We start from the raw sequence: 21,586 nt of genomic DNA, 5'->3' as shown, positions 1-21,586 counted from the left end.
GATTGGCCTAGGGGGGGATTTTATAGGGATTTTAAAGGGATTTTATAATTTTTCTAATACAGGTTATTTAATATATATTTTAATTTGGCTTTTAGATATTTATTGTATAGCTCTGTTTTTACTTACCTGTAAGCCGCCCTGAGTCCCTCGGGAGAAGGGCGGGGTATAAATTAAAGTAATAATAATAATAATAATAATTGTTCCAGGGTCATGTGATCACCTTTTGCAACCTTGTGACAAGCAAAGTTAGTGGGGAAACCAGATTCACTGAACAGCCATGTTACTAATTTAATCTCTCTCCTTCTTTCTTTCTCTCTCTCCCTCTCTTTCTTTCTCTCTCCCTTTCTTTCCCTTTCTTTCTCCCTCGTTCTCTCTCCCTTTCTCTCCGTCTCCTTCTTTTTCTCTCTCCCTGTCTCCCTTTCTCTCTCCCTCTCCCTCCTTCTTTCTTTCTCTCTCCGTCTCCCTCTTTCTCTCTCCCTTTCTCCCTCTCCTCTTTCTTTCTCTCCCTCTATTTCTCTTTCCCTCTTTCTCTCCCTCTATTTCTCTCTCCCTCTCAAAGATCCTTAAAATCCTTAAAGGCTATGCTTGGGCGGAAGACTTTTTCTTTTACAGATGGGGCGGGTGGGCCTGACATTCGCGCGCAGGCAGGACCCCGCCCGCCAAGCCACCGCTTCCCCATCGCCCTCCACGCCAGCCGGCTCCGTCTCCAGACCTCCCAGCTAACGGGCGCAGGTCCGGGGGTCGCCAGCTGACGGGCGCAGTTCGTAGGCGCCGCCACGGCCTCCCAGCCGCTTGCTTCTTCGGCTGGAGCAATTGCAAGGGCTTGCATGGTCGCCGGCGGCGGGGAGCACGTCAGCGGCCCTTGGGGACCATGCAAGCCCTTGCAATTGCTCCAGCCGAAGAAGCAAGCGCCCGTCAGCAGGCGACCCCCGGACCTGCGCCCATCAGCTGGAACATCAGGCAACGCTTTGCCCGGTGCAGAGGGCGAAGGGGAGGCCGCTGCAGCGCCGAACTCCTGCGCCCGTCATCTGGCGACCCCCGGACCTGCGCCCGTCAGCTGGGAGGTCTGGAGACGGAGACGGCTGGCGTGGAGGGCGATGGGGAAGCGTTGGCTCGGCGGGCGGGGTCCTGCCTGCGCGCGAATGTCAGGCCCACCTGCCCCATCTGTAAAAGAAAAAGTCTTCCGCCCAAGCATAACGCCAGCAGTTCTGTGCCACAGAGGCTTGAGACACGGAGGCGCGGGACGCGGAGCGGCGGGAGGCAGCAGGACGGGGGAGGGGTTACCTGCATCCTGCCAGCCGAACTCTGGAAGCCTGCCTGAATACCCATATTTTCCGGCGTATAAGACGACTGGGCGTATAAGACGACCCCCGACTTTTGAGAAGATTTTCAGGATTTAGAAAGTCGTCTTATACGCCAGAAAATACGGTATTTTAGCCATGGCACCAAACAGGCTCTTAAAATTTGCTATTTAAAAGTGAGATATTGGACCTAATTTTAATATTTTATTAAACATTTCCAGATGTGTAGACATTGTTCTTTGGACGTATGTTTGTTATAGCTTTTTTAAAAAATGTTTATTATTTCCTTTGCAGTGCAGGATGTCCTTTGAGTCACAAGCTTTCCAAGATGCTCCTGAGTTGTAGATCTGCAAGTGGAATATAATGAATGAAATGTAACATAGCTGGGTAGAGCCAATGCTTGCATCAGAGGATATCATTAGGAGCACAAGAAATAAGGTGATAACATTCACAGCCATCAATAAATTTCAATATAATAGATAATAACTTTAAATTTACAAGAACTGTTTCATATTAACAAATGAAGCCATATTTCTTTGTCTAGAAACAGAGCCTACCTGTTTGTGAGTCAAATATAAATGTAACATGCAAGCAGAAATATTCATATTCGCCGCCTCTGCTTTATTACTGGCTTTGTTTGATCTTCCACTAATAATTCTTCAGATGAACTTAAAGTTTGAATTGGATCAGCAATCTAGTTTGAAAAAGAGAATTTACAGTTAGCATATTATATGCATCTATAATGGAATAGAAGGGATTAATCTATTGCAAAATAATTCATATATACAAATTCTAAATGATGTTAGAACTACATATTTTCACAGCATTGAATGAAAAATTATTGGCCCACCTTCTTTAGTCTATTACGAATTAAGTTTGCTGAGGTGTTCAGTGAATCATCATCCATATCTATTTTAGGTCTTTCTGGTAGCTTTGGGCCAAAAATGATTTCTTCACCATTAGGCTCTCTTCCCAAAAGGGCAAGTTTGTTGTCTTCATCTCTTTTCCTCTTTCGTTCCTGAAGTTGAGTAGTTCGGGGCATGAATCTTGCAAGACCTTCATCACATGCAATCTTTCTTCCTAGGTTCCAGCAAGCCAATGTGTCATGCTTTTTTTGCTGTGGCTTCTTATCCATTTTTATCTTTTGGCTAAAGCATGCAGATGTTGTAGCACAGTGACGAGAATAGTGAGGTGCTACTACCAGACTCTGGCAATGTTGTTCTAAAGGAGATGTAATATGTTTCAGTAATAATGTGGAACAGGAAGATTGACAGGGGTCCTGTGTATATGTTGCTGGATTCCATTTGCTAATGGCTGTTGTTTTAGATGTCCATGATCGACAAACCAACTGCATGATCTTTGGAGAACGTATACAACCATCCTGTTTTGTTTCCAGTGATCGCTCTTAAAACACACACAAAAATAATATGTTATATTAGTGCATAGTAAAAAAGGCATTTTTGAAGTGAACTTTAATTTTGTTAACAATTTACCATGATAGAAAATAGAGAATAGGATTTATTTGATGAGCAGTGAGAAAAATTGTTTTAATGTATTAGTTACAGAAAAAAATCCCTCCAAATCATCTTTGTTCTGCTATGCTTTGGATGAAGAATTGGAATATTTTAATAAATTACAAGATGTCCATCATTCCGGGGGTTTTTTGGAATTGTGCAAAAATGTACAATGAAATAATAAGCAAAATAAATACATGAACTAAGAAAAAAAAGAAAAATTAACTACATCCAATTCAAAGTAAATCCTGTAAACACAGTTTTTTCTTTTGCTCCCATATTTTTTTCCACGCCAAACTATTTAGATTTGAAATAATGCAAGAGGTATTCTTAATGAGAGTATAAAAAGAAAGAATATAGCTTTTCAAACAGTAAATGTAAAGTCCTCATTGACTTGAGTTTGACTTGATAACACCCTTGGTGAATTAATATTGGTATTTTGGGGGGAATTACAAAAGTTGTTTGCTCTTGCCTTTCTACTGATTTAAAATAATAAAAGCCACAAACCTTTACAACTGGTTGCTTTTGCTATATATTTTCGTCTGTCTTTTAGTTTGTCTCTGGTCTCTTGTACACTCTCAAATTCTGGAGCATAGCATATATGTAGCAAACTGCCAAAGAAATTCCGCTCATCCAGTTTTCTTTTGGCTACCCTAAAAGAGAGCAAGAGTGATACTCAATGTTGTTGAAGTTAAGTTTTCTTTAAATCCAGTAAGTTAAGTTTTGACTATAAAAATAACTGTTGTGGTCTATATAAAACTGATATATGAAAGAAATTACAATATTAAATAAATGGGGGTTTTAGGCACAACAAAAGCAGTATTTACTACCTTGCACTCTGTATTTTTAAAAACTTGATCAAGTACACTTCAGTAAATTCTTCTGCTGGATATCCATCTAGTGGATTATATTCCTCGACAGTACCATATAAAGCAAAAAGTTCAATTAATTCCTTCATAACTCCCAGTGCAGGAACACCTTGGATTAACAAATATCGAGACTCTAAATTGACAGTGTAAACCTGAAAAACAAAATTACTTTAATAATGCTTTAATATATGTAAGTGAGCCATTCTATTTTGAAATTAATTGTTTACAGTAATACAATATCACTACTTTAAAAGAATGTGCCAAAAGTTAAATATTTTAGGATTAATGATCCAGTTCATCCATTGTAGTCCTTACCTATGCACACAATTGGGACCAGAATTTCCACTGCTAAGCAATGCAGTTTTTAAATGAATTGCACCTGATTTTATGATCTTTTTACCACGGTTGTTAACACTGAACATTTTGTGGTCTCCATGAAGTAAGAAAGATGTTGACCCACTAGAAAGAGTGCATAGAAGATCAACAAAGATGATTGGGGGATTGGAGGCTAAAACACACAAAGAACAGTTGCAGGAACTGGGTATGCTAGTCTAATGAAGAAAGGTGACATGATAGCAGTCAAAATACCCAAGAGATTATCAACCTATTCTCCAAAGCACCCGAGGGCAAGGACAAAAAGTAACAGAAGGAAACCTATCAAATTGAGATTCAACCTAGAAATAAGGAGAAATTTCTTCAAGGTCGTCCTGTCCTGTTCTGTCCTGCATAGGTGCTGCGAGTGTATATGTAAACAAAAAGGGGAGGGAGGAAAGGAAGGCCAGATTTGCTTTTGTTCGGCTCGTAGGGTTCCTACGGAGAGCCCAACAAAGTATCTGTATCAGAGAGCTCATTTGAAAAGACGAGGACATCGCTAAAGCGAGAGCGCTTTCTCCTTTACCTTCACTGCTCTTGGCCGGCGCCCTTCGCGATACTTAGCGCGAGATGCACATATCGTCTGCTGTGCGTGATGCTGGCAGACGCCACCAACCTCCTCACCAATGCCAACCGCCGCCATCTTCACTCCCGTAGTCTCTGTCGCCTCTTCAAACAGTCACCTAAGTCCTCCCTGCCCCGAGGGCCACTCAAAGGAAAGGCGGAAAGAAATCGATGAAGAACCCAGCGAGGGAACGAAGCGGAGCCCTGGCATTTTATCCAATCACAGCAGGGGAAAACGGCTGAACATCCAACGACATTACGCTACTCCAAAAACGGCACGATACAGTGCCGGAAACCGGAACAATAGTTCTGCCAGTTTGATGACGGTCAAGAGTCGCGACGTTCTGTGTTTTTTGTCTTAAGACGTCCGATTCTGGTACCTGGCCTTGGGTGGCCGGAGGTTCGGCTGTCATGTTGGGGGCAGGAGGATTCGGAGTAGCCGCGGCGAGCGTCTCCTTGAGCGGGGTCAAGAACAGCTTTCTGCACTTGCCGCCAGGGCTGGCTTCCTATCTCCGACTGCAGCAGGTACAGGAATTCAGGAAGGTGGCCACCAACCTCCATTCCGGGATCGCGCCTCTTTTTCACGGCGCCCCGTACTCGTTTTATGCTCCATGATTACTGAGGCTGAAGTATTTGTTCACAGTTACAGCATACTTTTCTTAGTAACAACTTTCTATATTCAAGTATGGGGCTGTTAGCACTTTAGACGAGCCACGGAAGGGGACTCTTGCCTGGTTCCAGATAGTATAAAAAGAACCAGACTTCTCTGAATAACAGACTTGGAAGGGACCTTGGAGGTCTTCTCATCCAGCCCCCTGTTCCAGCAGGAGACCCTTATCCTCTTCATTAGCTGTGCTAAGTAAAAACAGTTATTCGCTCCAGACGAAAAGGATATTTGCAGCGGTGCCTGTGGAGGTTTCTTGGCAACACTACAGGAATGATATGTTATTGTATTTTTCTGAGGATGTTCAATATCAACTGACATAGGATATTTTGGTGCTGTCCCTGATCTTGTTGGTCATTGTGTTTTCGAAATTTGCCAATAGTAGGTGCTGCTGCCCACTGGGGATTACTTGCCTATGACATCAAATATTATGAAATGGAAAGTGGTGTTTCATTGCTATATTTTTCAAGCATTGCAGTAGAGAATAATCTGAAATTAATTGCAACTTTCTGCAGCTATTAAATGAATAGGAGTTTTAAATCTGATATTTTTTTCCATAAGGCCTGTGGAACTTTTTTCTCATTGTGGTGAACACAGTTAAAAACTATTTTTTTATCATTTGGAAAAATACCTTATAACATCCAGGAGATGGTATCTTAGTGCAGTGTAATAATTAAGGGGTGTGGGGGATGAGTTCTGTATTAACTTTGCAAATACTCTTAAAACAAAGAGCTAAAGCTAAAATTAACAAATTCCAGGCCATCAAACTATTGACCCTCTGATTCAACCTCACCCTAATTCAGTGCTTGCGGGTCTTTAGACCTTCCAAAAAGCTGCTCCTTTCCAGATTACTGACAATTGGAGCTGGTCTTATAAAGGCTGAATCTGACAAAGCTAAAATTAAGAAACCTAAAACCATACAGGACTGTACTATTTGTGTATCCAAGATTGAAAAGTGTGCAGGTGATATACTATATGATGTAGTATTTGTGCTTATGCAAGGCTGAAAAATGAGCAGCATGAATTCTATTAACCCATAAAAGCAGAAAAAGTATAAAAAATAATAAAAATATAAAATTCAAACCCTGAGTATTTTATAAATAGAGGGATTGATTGATTGATTTATGACTCTGGGCTTGTCACTCTTGGACCAACCACTTCCATAGTGTTGCTGTTGCAAGAAAAATAGGCGTAGGAAGGAGTGTTAGATATGTTTGAGTTATCCATTTAAAAGCCAGAATAAAATACTACTACTAAGTGGCTTCAGGTCTTATGGTATTTTAAGATCCAAATCAACAAGCATCAGATGCCTGATATAATAGTTATTGGGGAGAAAAGTCTGATTCTTTGATGTTGCTGTAGTAGGTGATGCTAAGATTGGGAAAAAAATTAAAATCTGTGATTTACAGAGCAAATTTGAATACTTATGGAAAAGAAATCTTTTGTTATACCAATTTGATTGGAGCCCTCAAATTGATACCCAAAGGACTTCCTCGATTTCTGGACATACTGAATGTATTAGACCTGAACAGTCTAATTTTACAAAAATCCCCATTCTTGCTTTGGCCTTATCTATATGTATTTATTTATTTCATGAAATATCCCCTGTTTGTTTAATATAACTTTGTTCTCTTTGAAATTCATAGGATCAAGTTGTGAAAGCTTCTTGGGGGAATCAACCAGTATTCTTGGGTTGGATGGAAATCAAACATTATCGTCAAAGAGAGGAAAACATTGTTGAAATAAACAGACAATTAGCAGAAAAGCTTGGCATCAAAGATGGACAACAGGTTTGAAACATCGTCTTCTATTTGTACACTTAGAGTAGGATATGAAGTTAATACATATGGACTGTATCAGTTTCTAGTTTCAAAATCTGGCTTCTTATTAAATTATCAAATTGTCTACAAGTTATGCTTAATAAAATACCAAGATGCAGGCAAACATAGTTCAAATGACATAGCTAACTTTTGAAATGATTGTTGTATACATTCACTATTAATTCATTTGCTTTGCCCCTGCAAAACACATACACATCAAGTGCTTTTCTTATGGAATATGCACAAACAAAGAACTGCACACAACAAAGAATATTGCTTGAAAGAAACATGCAGAAATAATACAGGTAGTCCTCAACTGTAGACTGTAATGGAACTTGTCTATTACATTCAGAAATCGTGAGGGCCATTAAATGAAGTGTCCATGTGATCGCCTCATTACAGAGCCCTGTTCTTTCTTTTTCCAGTGCAGTCATTAAATGAATAAACAGATTGTTAAGTGAAGCACAGGGGCCCTCAGACCTAGCATAGGCCCTGCCCTGGGCCTCCCAAAACTTTCCCATCTCCTGAGGCCACTTCCCATCCCTTGGAATCTCTGCAGGCTTTGGGTCTACTTAATGCCCCACCATGTCCCACACCCTTGTCACCCCATGTCATCCACTGTGCACTTACCTTTCAAAGATCTCTGGAACTTGGGTTAGGAAGAGGAAGAAGGGTAGGCCGCTTTGTTCCTAGGCCATGTGGCGCAATCCTGAAAGCTGCCATTTGGGGCCAGCCACATTAAATTGTGAGTGCTCTGAAAATGATGGTCGCTTCTGGGATCAGCCTAGGAATGGAGTGGTTTGCCCTCCTTATTTAACTTGAGATCCAGATTGTTCTGATGGCCAGGGAACTTTCCAGAACTTGCATTAGGGAAGCAGAGCAGGCCTCTTCATTCAAAATACAGAATAACAGAGTTGGAAGGAAACTTCTTCTAGTCCATCCCGCTCAAGCAGGAAACTCTGTACCATTTCAGACAAATGGTTGTTCAATCTCTTCTTTAAAAACTCTAGTATTGGAGCACCCACAACTTTTGGAGGCAAGTCGTTCCAGTGATTAATGCTTCTAACTCTCGGAAAATTTCTCCTTAGTTCTAGCTTGGTTCTCTCTTGACTAATTTCCATCCATTGCGTCTTGTCCTGCCTTCAGGTGCTTTGGATAATAGGTTGACCCCCTCTTCTTTGTGGCATATAGTGGAACAATGCTATCATGTCATCTCTAGTCCTTCTTTTCATTAAGCTAGACATACCCAATTCCTGCAACTGTTCTTCATATATTTTAGCTTTCAGTCCCTTAATCATCTTTGTTGCTCTTCTCTGCACTCTTTCTAGAATCTCAACATCTTTTTTATATTGTGGCGACCAAAACTGGAGGCAATATTCCAAATGTGGTTTTACCAAGCCATTATAAAGTGGCATTAGCACTTGACGTGATCTTGATTTTATATGTTAATGCAGCCTAGGACTGGGAAATGTGGCTTGATCCCAGAAGTGGATGCTATTTTCTGGTCAGCCTTGTTGAATTGTGGGAGCTCTATAAATGGCAACTACTTCTGGGATCACACCCAGGTGCAAAGATCTTTGCTCTGTTTCTCTAATTCAAGTTTTAGAAAGCCCTGTGTTGTGTCAGAGCTCATGTTAAGCAAGCAGAACAAGTCTATTCGTTCTTGGGCCATGTGGCACAATCCGAAAACTGCCCATCATTTTTAGGGTAGCCACAATTCAATGCAGCTGACCAGAAAACAGTGGCTATTTCTGGGATCTCACCATGCAAGCCAGGAATGGAGTAGCCTCCCTCCTTTCCTAGCCCAAGCTCTGGAGATTTTCAAAAAGTAAATGAAGAGGGTCTGGGACCTGATGGGATAGGAAGCAGGCCCACCGGGACCCAGGGTAGGGAGGGAGAGGAAATAAACAGGGGGACTACTGCAGTGTCCCTATAGTCAGTCGTAAGAATGAATGACTGTGGGTGCAGCAGCAGGTGTAACTTTGGAACTGGGATGTAAGTAGCTTTTGGAGGGTCTGCTGAAACTTTGAGCAGCCGCTAAGCAACCAGTCGTAAGTTAAGAACTAACTGTATGTTGAATTATTTTCAATGTATCACTTATACCTTGCCAGTATTGTGACCCCCGAGATGAGATCTGTACCCACCCTTTTGACCTTCTGAAAGAGCTTGAAGACCTGCCTCTGCCACCTGCCCTGGTTCCCCAGTGGGGGCATGTCATTCCGGAGATGGTTAATGGACTAAGATAAGATCCCAAACTCCTCACCATTGCATCTAGCTCCCTTCCTTCCCATCTTTGTCATTTTCTAAATCAGTTTTGTGTTAATATTTACTGTTTTAACCTTTTATTTTAGTAAACCACTTACAGTTGCCTCTACATAAGATGGATGGCATTTAGGTTTAATAAATAAAATAAAATATTAGAATATTTTTGCTTAGGGTTCAGTGAGTCAGTCAGTGGAACAACAAATAAAAGTTTGGATGTATTAATATTGTTGCCAAACTGTTTAGTTTTTGTTACTGTCAGAATTGAATAAAATATCATTTATTTATTTGAGGATGACAAAAATAACTTTTACATTGCCAAAGGGAATAAATAATACTAATTATATGGCCAAAATATAGTTTGAAAATGTATATTGTCAATACAGATCAGTAACCATGTGATTCTTATATCAGATTTTCTTTTCTCATTTAGAATTATTTTCAGTGGTCTGTTTGAAAATTTTGAAATTAACTTAATTAGATTTCTTATCTGCCAGGTATTCCTTGAACCCTGTTCTCAGGTTTTGTCCTGTCAGCAAGTAGAAGTTGAACCAATTTCAGCAGATGATTGGGAAATACTGGTAATTAAAGAGGTTTTTTTACATAATATTTATATTTTCCCCCTCTTATCTGTTTCACATTAACTAAACATGCATTTTTATTTGATAAGGCCATTTTTGTGTATACATTTTTTTGCAATCTTCTCAACCAGGATCAGATTTTTTTTAACACTCTGTAAAATGATTATAGGAGTTGCATGCATTATCCCTCGAAAGGCATCTTCTTGATCAAATTCGAATAGTATTTCCAAAAGGTGTCTTCCCAGTGTGGGTTGAGCAACATACTTGTATCTATATCCGAATTGGTAAGTGGTTATGCAAGACTTTATCAGAATTAGAGAGATAATTATAACTTAAGCGTGTATATTAACATTTCCATTTTTTATTTTAGTTGCTCTAAAACCCCCAGCTCTTTATGGAAGACTTGAACCTTGCACAGAGCTTCTTGTATCTCCTAAATTACGGCAGAGTGAAAACAGTTCTTCCATGTTGCCTTCCCTGAAAGAAGACATTATGCAGGATGATGTCCCTGAAACTGAATTGAAACCAAGGAAAAGAAATGCGGAACCACACTCCAAAGAAACAAATAGGCAATTTCAGCAGGATCAGCCAAATGCAAAGGGACCACTGAGTGGAAATATTTTCCCAAACATTTGGAATTTACTTGGGAACATTTTTTTTTATAATTCCGAAAAGAAACACGAGCCTTCTGGTGGTATTGACGAAATGAACACTGCTAAAAATCATCTGTTCAATTTGATTCAGGTGGATTCTGTTTTTAGAGTATGTCAGAGGCAGCTTCCCAGCATGAAAAATATGCTGGAAACATGTACATTTCAGGAATACAACACTGTCTTTGTTTTTCCATGGAATGAAGTATTTCCTGTTTTAGAAGCTAATACTCAAGTTTCTTATGGGAAAATTAGTAAACTGCTTTCTCCAAAACAGCAGATGCAAGAGTTAAAGTATCATCTAACATCAAAGAAAGAGAAACACTTGTCTAATACAGAAGACCAAAAGCAATTTACTTTGAGTAAGAGTCAAGAATCTAATGAGTTTTCTATTGTGCAAATAATATGGAATGGATTTGAGGATCTAAAGGATGCCATAATGTTCAATAACAATGTGGAACAACTGCATGTTGGAAGAATTTGGGTTAGTAAAATTTATGAAGGATACAGGAAAAATCATTACATTAGACTCATTAGCATTTTAAATCAATTTTTGATGAATTGTTGACTAACATTAGAGAATTAAAATATTTTACCTAAAAACCAAGCTGTATTAGATTGTGCTTATTCAGAATAATGTGCTTATGGTGATTGCTGACAGCAATCTCCAAACTATAATACTTAAGGTTGTTTTTTTGTATTTAGTGAGCATTATATCCTAATCCAACTTTAAATAAAATAAATTCAAATAATTTCAATTTAAAAATACTAATTTAGTTTGCTTTATTTACTTCAAGTATTTATGTACCTTCCTAAATCAAGTTTATAAAGTGGATTAAAGTAGCAAAACAAAAATTAGTGTATTTTTCATTTGTTTTTCTTCACTTAGGCAGCATTTATTTCTGCTGCAAAAATAGGGTTATAAGTTAATATTATTGCCATAAATAATGTGAGAGCCAGTTTGGTCTAGTGGTTAAAGCACAAGGCTAGAAAAGCAGGAGGCTGTGAGTTCAAGTCTTATCTTAGCCATGAAAGCCAGATGGGTGAACTTGGACCAGTCATTCTCCCTCAACTCCATCTACCTCACAGGTTTGATGTTGAGGAGAAAAAAGGAGGAAACTGTGCTAGGATATGTTTGAGTTATTTGTGAAAATAATAAAGGGGATACAAATAATTAAACCAAAATCAAATCAATAAATGATGGTGAAAAATAAAATGCAAGGAATCCCCTTTTTCCTTGAGAGAACTGAGAAAGCTGTTAACATTTTAATTATAATTATAGTCTTTGAATAGCTTTGAAATCTTAAGTTGTCTTAATTTATTTTTTTGTCAAATTTCTGTACCAACCATCTCGCCTAAGCGATTTTACACAAACTTCACTACTATACCAGTGAATGCATCTTATGAAATATTAAAGTTTTTCTATATTGGAGAAGGAACTGTTTACGAACTGTTTATTCTGCACTTCAGATACCTGAGTGGTTGAGAAAGAAGCTAGATATAGAAATGCATGCTGCTGTCAGAATCACGTCAATCAGTTCAGATCCTAAAATTCCAACCTCTGTTAGACTACAGCCTGATCGGATTTTGGTGAGTTTGACCTAATTACTTGATAAACTGCTTCCAGTATCTTATTGTCTACTTGCAGATTTCGCTTCAACTCTCCTCACAGGCCTATCTGTGCTCTTTTGGCTACCCTGCAAACAGCACACCATGGCAGCAGTGGTGGTGCCAGTGGTTCTGGGGCTGAAGTAGAAGCCTGGGACCTTCAGCAGCCGGCTGCTGCCGCCACTAGGCCTCTATTGCAGCTCCAGCACCACCACTGCCACCAAGGAGTGTTACCTCAAGTCCTGCACCTGTAGCTAGCCACCTCAGCATTGCCTCATAAAACCTTCCAAAACATTGCAAAAAGTGCCTGCATGATTTGGAGAAAGGCACACAAAATTTGGAAAAACAGCATTCTCATTAGGTTTTGGAGGACCTCCAAAGCATCGTAAGAAGGGGACATGTGGCGCTAGGGAGAAAAACTGTCATACCTAGGGTCTGGCCAGACATGCTTTATCAGCATTGGAAGATGATGGCAGAAGTCGTCATAGGGCAGTGGAGCACAGGGCAGCAGGGGCAGCCGAGTCCTTGCGTTGTGGAGATAAGAGTGGCCAGGGCTGTTAGCATGGGGCTTGAGGTAACACTACCTAGTGGTACTGGTGGCTGAAATAGAGGCCCAGGCACCCAGTGATGATTGCAGAAGGCCCTGGGCCTCTCCTTCAGCCCTAGTGCTGTTGCCAACACCATCACTAAAGAATGCCACTCTGCAGGGCAGCCAATAGATGGGGAGGAGGTGGGAGTGGGAGGAGTTGAAGCAACCCTGTGGTCATAAATGTGAGCAGACTGACAAGTGCCTGAATAGTGGTCACATGACTGTTGTATCAGTTGTAACTTTGAAGACTGGGCATCATTATGATTCATTCAGTGCTGCCATAACTTCAAACAATCACTGAATAAATGATCATTAAATGAGGGCTACCTGTAACTATATTTTCTATTAATTTCTGATACATTTGTTCTCAGTTCAAATGTTTCATTGGTAGTTATATTTTTCTAGCAACCTCAGTCACATTCAGTCTCAAATTATCCAAAGATAATATCTTAATTATGAGCCATCATGTTAGTGTAATGGATTAAATCTCCTTAGAAGTTGTAATTTTTTAATGAATTCTTTTTTCCAAAGTTTTTCCAAATGAGTATTTGTATATTATTATTTATAAGCCTGAATTTACTGAACAATCATAAATAAATGGCTTACACTCCAAAAGTGCTTCATGGGCACAGAAAGCTCTTGGCTTTCCAAAGATTCCTCAATTGTTATTTGTTTCTGCTTTCATCCTCCATGATCCATCTCACAAGTTGCCCACATTTCTCCAATTCGTACTAACAATTCTGTAGTGTGGTGAAGAGAGTTATGTTGATTTTTTTTATTTAAAAGGAGCATGGCAGGAATTCTGCCAGTATAACTATGCTCCCAAATATTTAATTCAACAATGTTGGTAGAAACTGGTATCTTTACTTTAGTTCATATGCTGTATTTTATTTTTTTAGACTGTATTTCCCTACAATTCTGAGTAATATCCGTTTGTTTAAAGCTATTAAGTCAACGTCCATTTTTTGGATCTACATTGCAATTGGTACCTTGGAAAAACCCAAGGGTTTTATATTCTTTAGTTTCCAAAACAAGCATTTAGAATAAAATTGATGGGATGCTTGGATTGATTGAGGGCTTACTCGCTGTTGATAGAAACATAATGCCAATATGCCCGAAATTGTCATTTGGTATAAAAGGCGTGAACCCTACCAAATTTATATACTTTTTCCCCAAAAAACATCACAGTTCTTTAGAAGATGACAAAAATGAGATCAACTTGTGGGATAGTGTTGTGATTACTGGTAACCCGTCAGCTAATAGGTAACAGAATGAAAAAAGCTCCTCATAAAAATCTTTTTTATTAGAAAAAATATTACTGAATTAAAGTCCTCGTTCTTTTTCATTTTAGAACAAAGGAATAAGTGAAGAAGACATTAAAAATGCATTTAAGTTGTGGCTAGAGGATTACATTAGGCTTCCCTTGATCACAGCAGAAACAAGCTATCTACAATTAGCACTTAATTCTGGTAAGCAAAACTCAGCTACAGTTGTAACTATTGAATGTTGCAGGGTTTTTCCTATACTTCAATTTTAAAAGATTTAGCCAGTCACAACTGGATTTCAGTTAGTTTATCTACATCTAATATATTAGATTAGTAATTAATCTTGCCATAAATATTTTTTGATAATTTATAAAAAAGTTGCAATATTGCAAAGAAAATGGGTAATGTTTTATTTATTTGATAGTAGCACATCCAATCTGAGCTAACTATAAAGGACCTTTTCCTCTGCTCTGTTTAGTCCTTTAAAATTGTTGTGTTTGTTTTTTTTTGTAAGTAATGAAAGTGAACACTAAAAATAATATTCACCAGCGATCCCCAACCTTTTCAGCTTTGCAGACATGGGGGGGGGGGGAAGGGATGGTTCCACTCGCTGTTTGCATAGGCAAAGCTCCATTTGCGGGTGTGACGAGCACATGCACCTGCCACTCGCACAAATGGAGTTTTGCATGAATGTGCGTACCCACCCGCTGCTCACACAAGTGGAGCCACATACACATGTGTGTTCATACCCATCATTTCCACAGCCCAGTTCCAAACGGGCCACGGACTGGTACTGGACCACGGCCCGGGGGTTGGGGACCTCTGATGACACAATGAAACTCATTGTCATACCAACTAGATTTACAAATTTAAAATATGTCATATTTTGTATTGAATAATAATCAGATTAATGCTCATTGTATTTTGGAAGGCCTGGAAGACTTTGTCCTCAGTATGGTCACTTCTGACACCGAAGAAGAGAAAGCTAAAAATGCTTTCATCCTGAGCCCTAGCTTGCTGCAGAAGGCAAATATACAAGTAAGTATAACTAATTTTAGACTGTTAATAATTTGAAATATTAATGCCATTTACTTAAGATTATTGTTTGTATCTGGTTTTCTTGATATTATCTTAATATAAGCAATAAGAAAAATTAAGATGATAATAAATTTCACTATTTAGAAATTTGCAATAGATTATAATATTTGAAGAGAATTCTGGAGTGACCTCGTTGCAAAACAAGCTCTTATATTTGAATTTGCTGTTTCTGACTCCATAGTTCTGTAGTTAGTAGCAGGTAAAATGTGATTTATAACCTGAAGAGTTGAAGTTTTGAAATACAAGGAAATGTGAACCTTATTTTGAATGCAGTATTGTAATTTGAGATATGCACATCTTTGTTAAGTGCCTATTGTTATTTAAGTGCATCTGTCCATATAATCAAAAAACAAAATCATCCTGGGCAAACTGTGCTCTAGTTCTGAACTTCAGATCTCTTTTACAACGTGGGTGAGACCAACATTTTCAGTTCTTTTTTTAAATAAAGAACATTAAAGCATAATGTTTGTGAAGTCTTAGAGCTTAGTATTTCAGTCTTAATACTTTCCTTGACTGAATCACTTTTTCTTACTTTATGGGACTTAATAACAAAATGTATGCTAGTTTATATCTTCCATTTTTATAGGTGCCTCCAAACAAAAATAAGCTCCAAAATTTGTCCTACCCACTTTGTGTTGTTTTGATATCACCGATCACAGCTCCCCATTAATTGTTCAAAAAACCATTTTTGAAATAAAAAATATGCCTGTCCACAAAATAAGATGCCTGTTCCTATAGTACATGCTTCTAAACTTGAATAATTGCTATTTTTTATTTTTTAAATAATCGTATGTCATTATGACTTCTTCAGGATATTACTTCTAAGTGATCAGAAATAAGCCTTATTGAACTTAATAGGACTTACATCAGTATAAATGTGGCTTCTCCTTTATCACTTTTTCTGCCCCTAATAGTATGTTCTTTCTGCAGGTTTTGTTACATCCTATGCCTCCAGGATCCAGCAGTAGTAACTTCCAATCTTGTTGTGAACAGCCTTTGCCATGGCTCAGTCTAAACTGCTTAGGGTGAGTACTTTTTAATAATAACACAAAGGAAAGAAATGAATGATGAATAGATGAATTTTTTAATATTCATTATGCATTCATTGTGCATAATGTTCACCATCTTCATTTTCAGAAACATTCATAAGTGTAAGCATACCATGTTGGACTGCTTTATACAGTATTCTGAAAACACTGGGCCTTTATTTGATTCGTAACTTGATTAGGGTGAGATGGTAGTTCTCAATTTTGTTCTTTGCAGAGGAGTGGATAACATTGGATTATCATCTTTGAAACACATATCGCATAGCCTCTTGTTACATCCCTTGTCTCAAAAACTAGCTCCCTTTTGTGCTGGACTATGCAGTGGGGGTATCCTAATTACTGGAGCAAAGGTAAATAGGCTTTCAATTTCCCTTTTTTAGCATGCAGGACATTTTCATTTTATTTATTTTGTCTTTTTATGTCAGGCAGTCATGAAATTATTTCAGTTCACTTCTTCTAAAGGAGTATTTTATGCAGTTCTTTGACTTGCCTTCCTGAGGACTCTTAAATATCAATGTATAACAAAGATATTTCTTTGCTGCATTTAGTATTAGGCAGCCTTCTATATACAGTATGCCAATAAGGAATAGGAGAAAGTTTTAAAATCTCTTATAGAACCATGAAACAGGTAGTAAATATATAGATGATACTTGATCTTGCATAACCTGGGTTGTGTAAATTCTGCCTGTTCTCATGGACCTGAAATTTCATTAAATTCATATGATTCCAAGGTTTTCTTAGCAACCACAATAGGTTTTACTGTGACACGGAATGCAAACATGAGGGGTTGAATCTGCATTACATAGAAATATAAAAGCAGATCTTCTCAGTCCATAAAACAGTCAGTAGCTGATCTGGTTCCTTCAGAGAAGGGAATGGCAAATAATAAGAAATTATAAGATAAACTAAGTTGAGCTTAGTTCGTATAGATAACTGCTCAGGTGTCAAGGGAGAATCCCACAACAGAGCACTCTGAAATCTCTTTGGAACAAGATAATCCCCATTTGACTAGTTGCCAGAGGCTTTAATTGGAAATAAACTGAGTAGTTACAGTCAGTAATTTGATAAAAGCATTGATACAAAGCATAGGAAAATAAAACAACTGAAATGATATATAATAACATAAGATATTTGAATTCAATGCTGCCATTACTTAATCAAGCAGATATTTTGCAGGTGGCTGAAGGAATTATAGATTTCTGAACTTATTGAATTTACTCATTTTATCAGTTTATATTAAATTATTAGAATGTATTTTCTAAGAGAAAATTGCCAGTTATAACTAAGACAGTAGTTTCAACCCAATTTTCTTTTACAGGGAAGTGGCAAATCAACATTAGCAAAGGCCATTTGCAAAGAAGCATTTGATAAATTTGATACTCACTTGGAAGTGATTGATTGTAAACCTTTAAGAGGTAAATGATTGCCTTTCTCTTTTCTGTATCTTTTTCAGTGATGGGATTTAGCCGGTTTGTACCAGTTCAGCAGAACCGTTACCTACTTTCTCTTGAGTTCGGCAAACCAATTGTTAAAATGGCACTTGAAAAAAGCGGAGTTTGTGTGCGCATCTCCTTCGCACTCGTCCTGCATCCGCCATGCTCTCCACAGCGTGCTGCACATGCTCTCCACAGCGTGCTGCAGCTGGCCAAGATGGCCGGCTGAGGCAGCATGGCACTTGGTTGGTGGACACGCCACGAATGGGGATTCACCATCCACCAAACTCTGCTGCTGCCAAAGTGGATTCCGGGCTACAATGTGTGCTGCAATGGAGAGACGGCAAGCGGAACAGCCAGCGCGAGAGAAGGAGGAGTGAGGAGAAGAAAGAGGAAAAGCAGCGGAGTGAGAAGGGCCGCTGAAAACAGCGGAGTCTGTGTGCCTGCCTGCCACATGCTCGCCCCGTGTTAGCCATGCTCTCCACGGTGCTCTGCAACTGATCTGAGGCATGGAGAGCACAGCTGACGGGTGAGTATGTAGCAGGCACACAAACAGACTCACTGTTTTCAGCAGTGCTTCAGTGCCTGGCCAGCCAGGATGGCCCCACTTCTCACTCCGCTGCTTTTTTTCTTTTTTCTCCCTGCTCCACCATCCCTCATGCCAGCTGCTCCACTTCCAGTCTCTCCATTGCAGCACATATTGGAACCCGGGATCCACTTTGGCAAATTTTGTGAGACTGCACACGGGAGTGGAGCAATGTGATAGAGGAACGCATAGGGGGAGAGGATCTGCCAAGCATCTTGGTGGGCGCAACACAGCTCGGCTGAAAGCGGCCGCAGAACAAGTGGGGCGGTGTGGGACAGATCCCCCCTCACCTGCCCACCCACCCTCTTCTCTTTCATTCCCCTTCTGAGCCCTCTTCGCAGCTCTGCCCACACAGCCACCAAAGTGGCAGGTGGAGCACCGGAACCATACAGTGCCTGCTTTCCAGCTCTGTCGCATTTCTCTGCTGCCGCAGAGCTGGAGAGCTTGCCCCATCCACCAACGCCCAGATGCCCTCCCTTCCCAAAGCATTTCTATGCTAACCTTTCCAACTCTGACGCGGAAGTCCGTGGGACTGAAAAAAAATTTAAATCAATCAATTCCAACTTCTTGCGAAAAAAAAGATCACGGTGGCAGAGGACCGCGACGGAGGAACGCATTAGAGCTGGAAAGAAAGTTAGCATAGAAATGCTTTGGGAAGAGAGGGCATCTGGGTGGTGGTAGGTGAGGCAAGCTCTCTAGCTCCACGGTGGCAGAGAAATGCGATGGAGCTGTAAAGCAGGTGTTTTCCAGTTCCAGCGCTCCACCTGCTGCTTCGGTGGCTGCATGGGCAGAGCTACCAAGACGGCCAGGTGGCCGAAAGTGCTGGCAGTCTGGCTCAGAAGGGGAGTGAAAGGGCAAACCCTCTAAGAGCACCAGGCACTGAAACGGGCCCGTTGCTCTCTAGCACCTGCCCAGGCCTGTCAGAGGGAAGGCCGGCATCTACCGGTTCCGGTACCGGCATTTATGGTAAACATGGCAGCTTTGGCATGGAAGGGGCAACAGGCATGGGCGCTGCACACAGGACACCGGCTTGCTTCAGCACCCTCCCTAACCTTCCAGTGCTCTACTGGCACTTTGGCCTTAGGCTGCCGCCGCATGCACTAGCCATGCCCTGCCACTGTGCACTCACCACCTGCTATAATATAAGACATCCCCCGAAAATAAGATCTAATGGGTCTTTTGGTCAAAAAAAATATAAGATCCAGTCTTATTTTTGGGAAAACATGGTAACGTAATCTAGTTTTGTGTACCTCTTTTATTGTTCTTATTTAAGTATTAAATACATGAAATAATAAACTACTTTTTGGTATATCGGTTTTTTATACTTAAAATGGTCATTAGGGCAGAAAACTGGTTGTTAAATTATTTGAATTCCACCACTGATCTTTTCCTATATACTATAGTACAGTGGTGGTGAACCTATGGCTAGCGTGCCAGAGATGGCACTCTGAGCCCTCAACCTGCCGTTGCCCCAGCCTTGCCTCCCCCCACGATCCCCTCCTCACCAGCAGCCCCTCTGGAGGAGAGTTGCCCCCAAGCGTGGCCCACACAGAGCAGCGCAGCCAAGGACATGGCAGCCAGGCAGCGTAGATAAGACTCTGCCCTCACATCCCATCCTGCACAGTTGATGCTGCGGGGCGCGGGCAGAGGGCATGGCTGCCATGGCGCTGCTGGCCTGCCTGGCTGATCTGTGGTGGGCCCTGGAGGCGGTGAGTGGCCCTGCGGGCAGGCGGGGTGGGGGACGGGGCAGGACAGGGGCAGGAGAAGGGCAGGGGGTGGAGCAGGGGTGGGACCTGTTTTTGGGCACTCAGTCTCTAAAAGATTCGCCATCACTGCTATAGTATATAGGAAATAGCGTTTGTTCAACCTAACAATTCTTAATAATGAAATATATTGAACCATATGATTTTAACCAGAGTTCAGATCTTCTGTCCAAATTATGGTTTAATGTTTATATTTTGCCTTATTATAATGAGTGGGTATTTGTAAGTGAGCAGTGTTAACACTTGTGGATATAACCAAAACTGAAACAGAGTTACATAAGCATACATTGATAACTGCATTGAATTGGAAGCTGGTCCATGTTTTTTTCTATCACTGACAATACATAATATTCCAGGGAAGAGATTAGAAAGTATACAGAAGAAGCTGGAAGAAGCCTTCCTAGAGGCAGCATGGAGACAGCCGTCTATCATTCTGTTAGATGATCTTGATCATATAATGGGTGTTCCCCTTGCTCCAGAACATGAGAACAGTCCTAAAGCAGTCCACAGCACTTGTCTTGCTCATGGTAAATGGCTTGTTTTTTTTAATCATGCTGTTAAAAATATTTAAGTATATTAGCATTTTTCTAATCTGATTCTAAATGTCTGGCTCTAAATGTCTTCCTTGGTTAAATCAAAATGTGTTGCTTATTCCTTTAGGAAATAAGCAACTTCTGCAACTATATTCATTAATTGCATATGTTATGGGATAAAGCTGCAATTCATATTCACCAAATTTTATTGTAATTACTGGTTTCTTTTCCTGATATGCTGTAGTTTCAGCTCTGAACTAATGTGTCTGTATACCTAAACTCCCCTAACTTTTTCATATTTCATATGAACTAGTAATGTAATTTTCAACTATTTATTTATTATGTTTGCTTCACACCTGACATTCAGGAAAATATTCATAGTGGTGCTGGACTACCACAATCCAAATATAACCAAAACTGGTTATTTGGTTAGTGTGAACTAGATGGCAAAATTGTATATCAACTATAACCGATCATCAGCTTTTACATATTATGAAAGGGAAATGCCATAACCAGAACTTTAGCTCTGTTATAAAACTAGTCCTCAACTTAACAACTGTTCATTCAGCAACGGTTCAAAATTACAATAATGCAGAACGAAGGGATTTACGACCCCCTACCTGTACATATGGCTGTTACAGCACCCCCATGGTCAAGCGATTGCAATCTAGGTTCTTGGCAACCTGTTCACACTTAAAATGAGTTGCTAAGCCCTGTGCCAACATGTGATCACTATTTGCAATCTTCTCTTCTGGTTTCCTCTGAAAGTCAACAAGGAAGCCATCAGGGACAGTTACAAGCCTTTGCCACAGGACTGTCTCTGGTTCCTGGGACTAGCTGAAAAAGGTCCGTCAAGCCGCATTTTGAGATGGACCTTTTTCAGCCAGCTTCTAAGAGCAGAAGGACTGTCTGCTAGATTGATTATGCCTCACATGTGTGGCGGAGTCCCTCTAAGTGCCCTCACTCTCAAAGACTCTGGGTTAAAAAAAGGCTATCCACTTTTCGGAAATAAGTATGAGAATGAAGAAAGGAAGGGAAGAAGAGAAGGAGAGGAGAAGAGAAGAGAGA

General features: G+C 40.1%; 3 protein-coding genes across 3 annotated transcripts in view; 2 read left to right on the top strand and 1 right to left on the bottom strand.

The window, feature by feature from the left end:
* The window catches only part of EFCAB1 (EF-hand calcium binding domain 1), a 10,188-nt gene extending 8,498 nt beyond the window's left edge, over positions 1-1,690 (top strand). Inside the window, exon 6 of the mRNA XM_015810637.1 lies at positions 1,596-1,690. Within this exon, the coding sequence (XP_015666123.1) occupies positions 1,596-1,646 (51 nt within the window). The 3' untranslated portion in view covers positions 1,647-1,690. The remainder of the gene's footprint in view (positions 1-1,595) is intronic.
* Positions 1,691-1,873: 183 nt separating this feature from the next.
* RBM48 (RNA binding motif protein 48) lies at positions 1,874-4,895 on the bottom strand. The gene is made up of 5 exons (XM_015810635.1): positions 4,583-4,895; positions 3,646-3,836; positions 3,323-3,468; positions 2,152-2,705; positions 1,874-1,995 (listed from the first exon to the last, which is right to left on the bottom strand). Exons 1-5 carry the CDS (start codon positions 4,697-4,699, stop codon positions 1,903-1,905), a joined length of 1,101 nt encoding a protein of 366 aa, XP_015666121.1. The 5' UTR covers positions 4,700-4,895; the 3' UTR covers positions 1,874-1,902.
* Positions 4,896-4,952: 57 nt separating this feature from the next.
* The window catches only part of PEX1 (peroxisomal biogenesis factor 1), a 61,744-nt gene continuing 45,110 nt past the window's right edge, over positions 4,953-21,586 (top strand). The window contains exons 1-12 of the mRNA XM_015810634.2: positions 4,953-5,145; positions 6,931-7,074; positions 9,864-9,947; positions 10,117-10,231; positions 10,318-11,081; positions 12,068-12,187; positions 14,146-14,263; positions 14,991-15,097; positions 16,088-16,182; positions 16,421-16,553; positions 17,522-17,618; positions 20,342-20,512. Coding sequence (XP_015666120.1) covers positions 5,032-5,145; positions 6,931-7,074; positions 9,864-9,947; positions 10,117-10,231; positions 10,318-11,081; positions 12,068-12,187; positions 14,146-14,263; positions 14,991-15,097; positions 16,088-16,182; positions 16,421-16,553; positions 17,522-17,618; positions 20,342-20,512 — 2,062 coding nt within the window. The 5' untranslated portion in view covers positions 4,953-5,031. The remainder of the gene's footprint in view (positions 5,146-6,930; positions 7,075-9,863; positions 9,948-10,116; positions 10,232-10,317; positions 11,082-12,067; positions 12,188-14,145; positions 14,264-14,990; positions 15,098-16,087; positions 16,183-16,420; positions 16,554-17,521; positions 17,619-20,341; positions 20,513-21,586) is intronic.

The sequence above is a fragment of the Protobothrops mucrosquamatus genome, unplaced genomic scaffold (genome assembly GCF_001527695.2).
Source record: "Protobothrops mucrosquamatus isolate PMUCROS unplaced genomic scaffold, P.Mucros_1.0 scaffold13, whole genome shotgun sequence".
In the NCBI taxonomy this organism is placed as follows: domain Eukaryota; kingdom Metazoa; phylum Chordata; class Lepidosauria; order Squamata; family Viperidae; genus Protobothrops; species Protobothrops mucrosquamatus.
The sequence above is the reverse complement of the archived record's forward strand: the minus strand, read 5'-3'. Positions and strand labels throughout refer to the sequence as shown.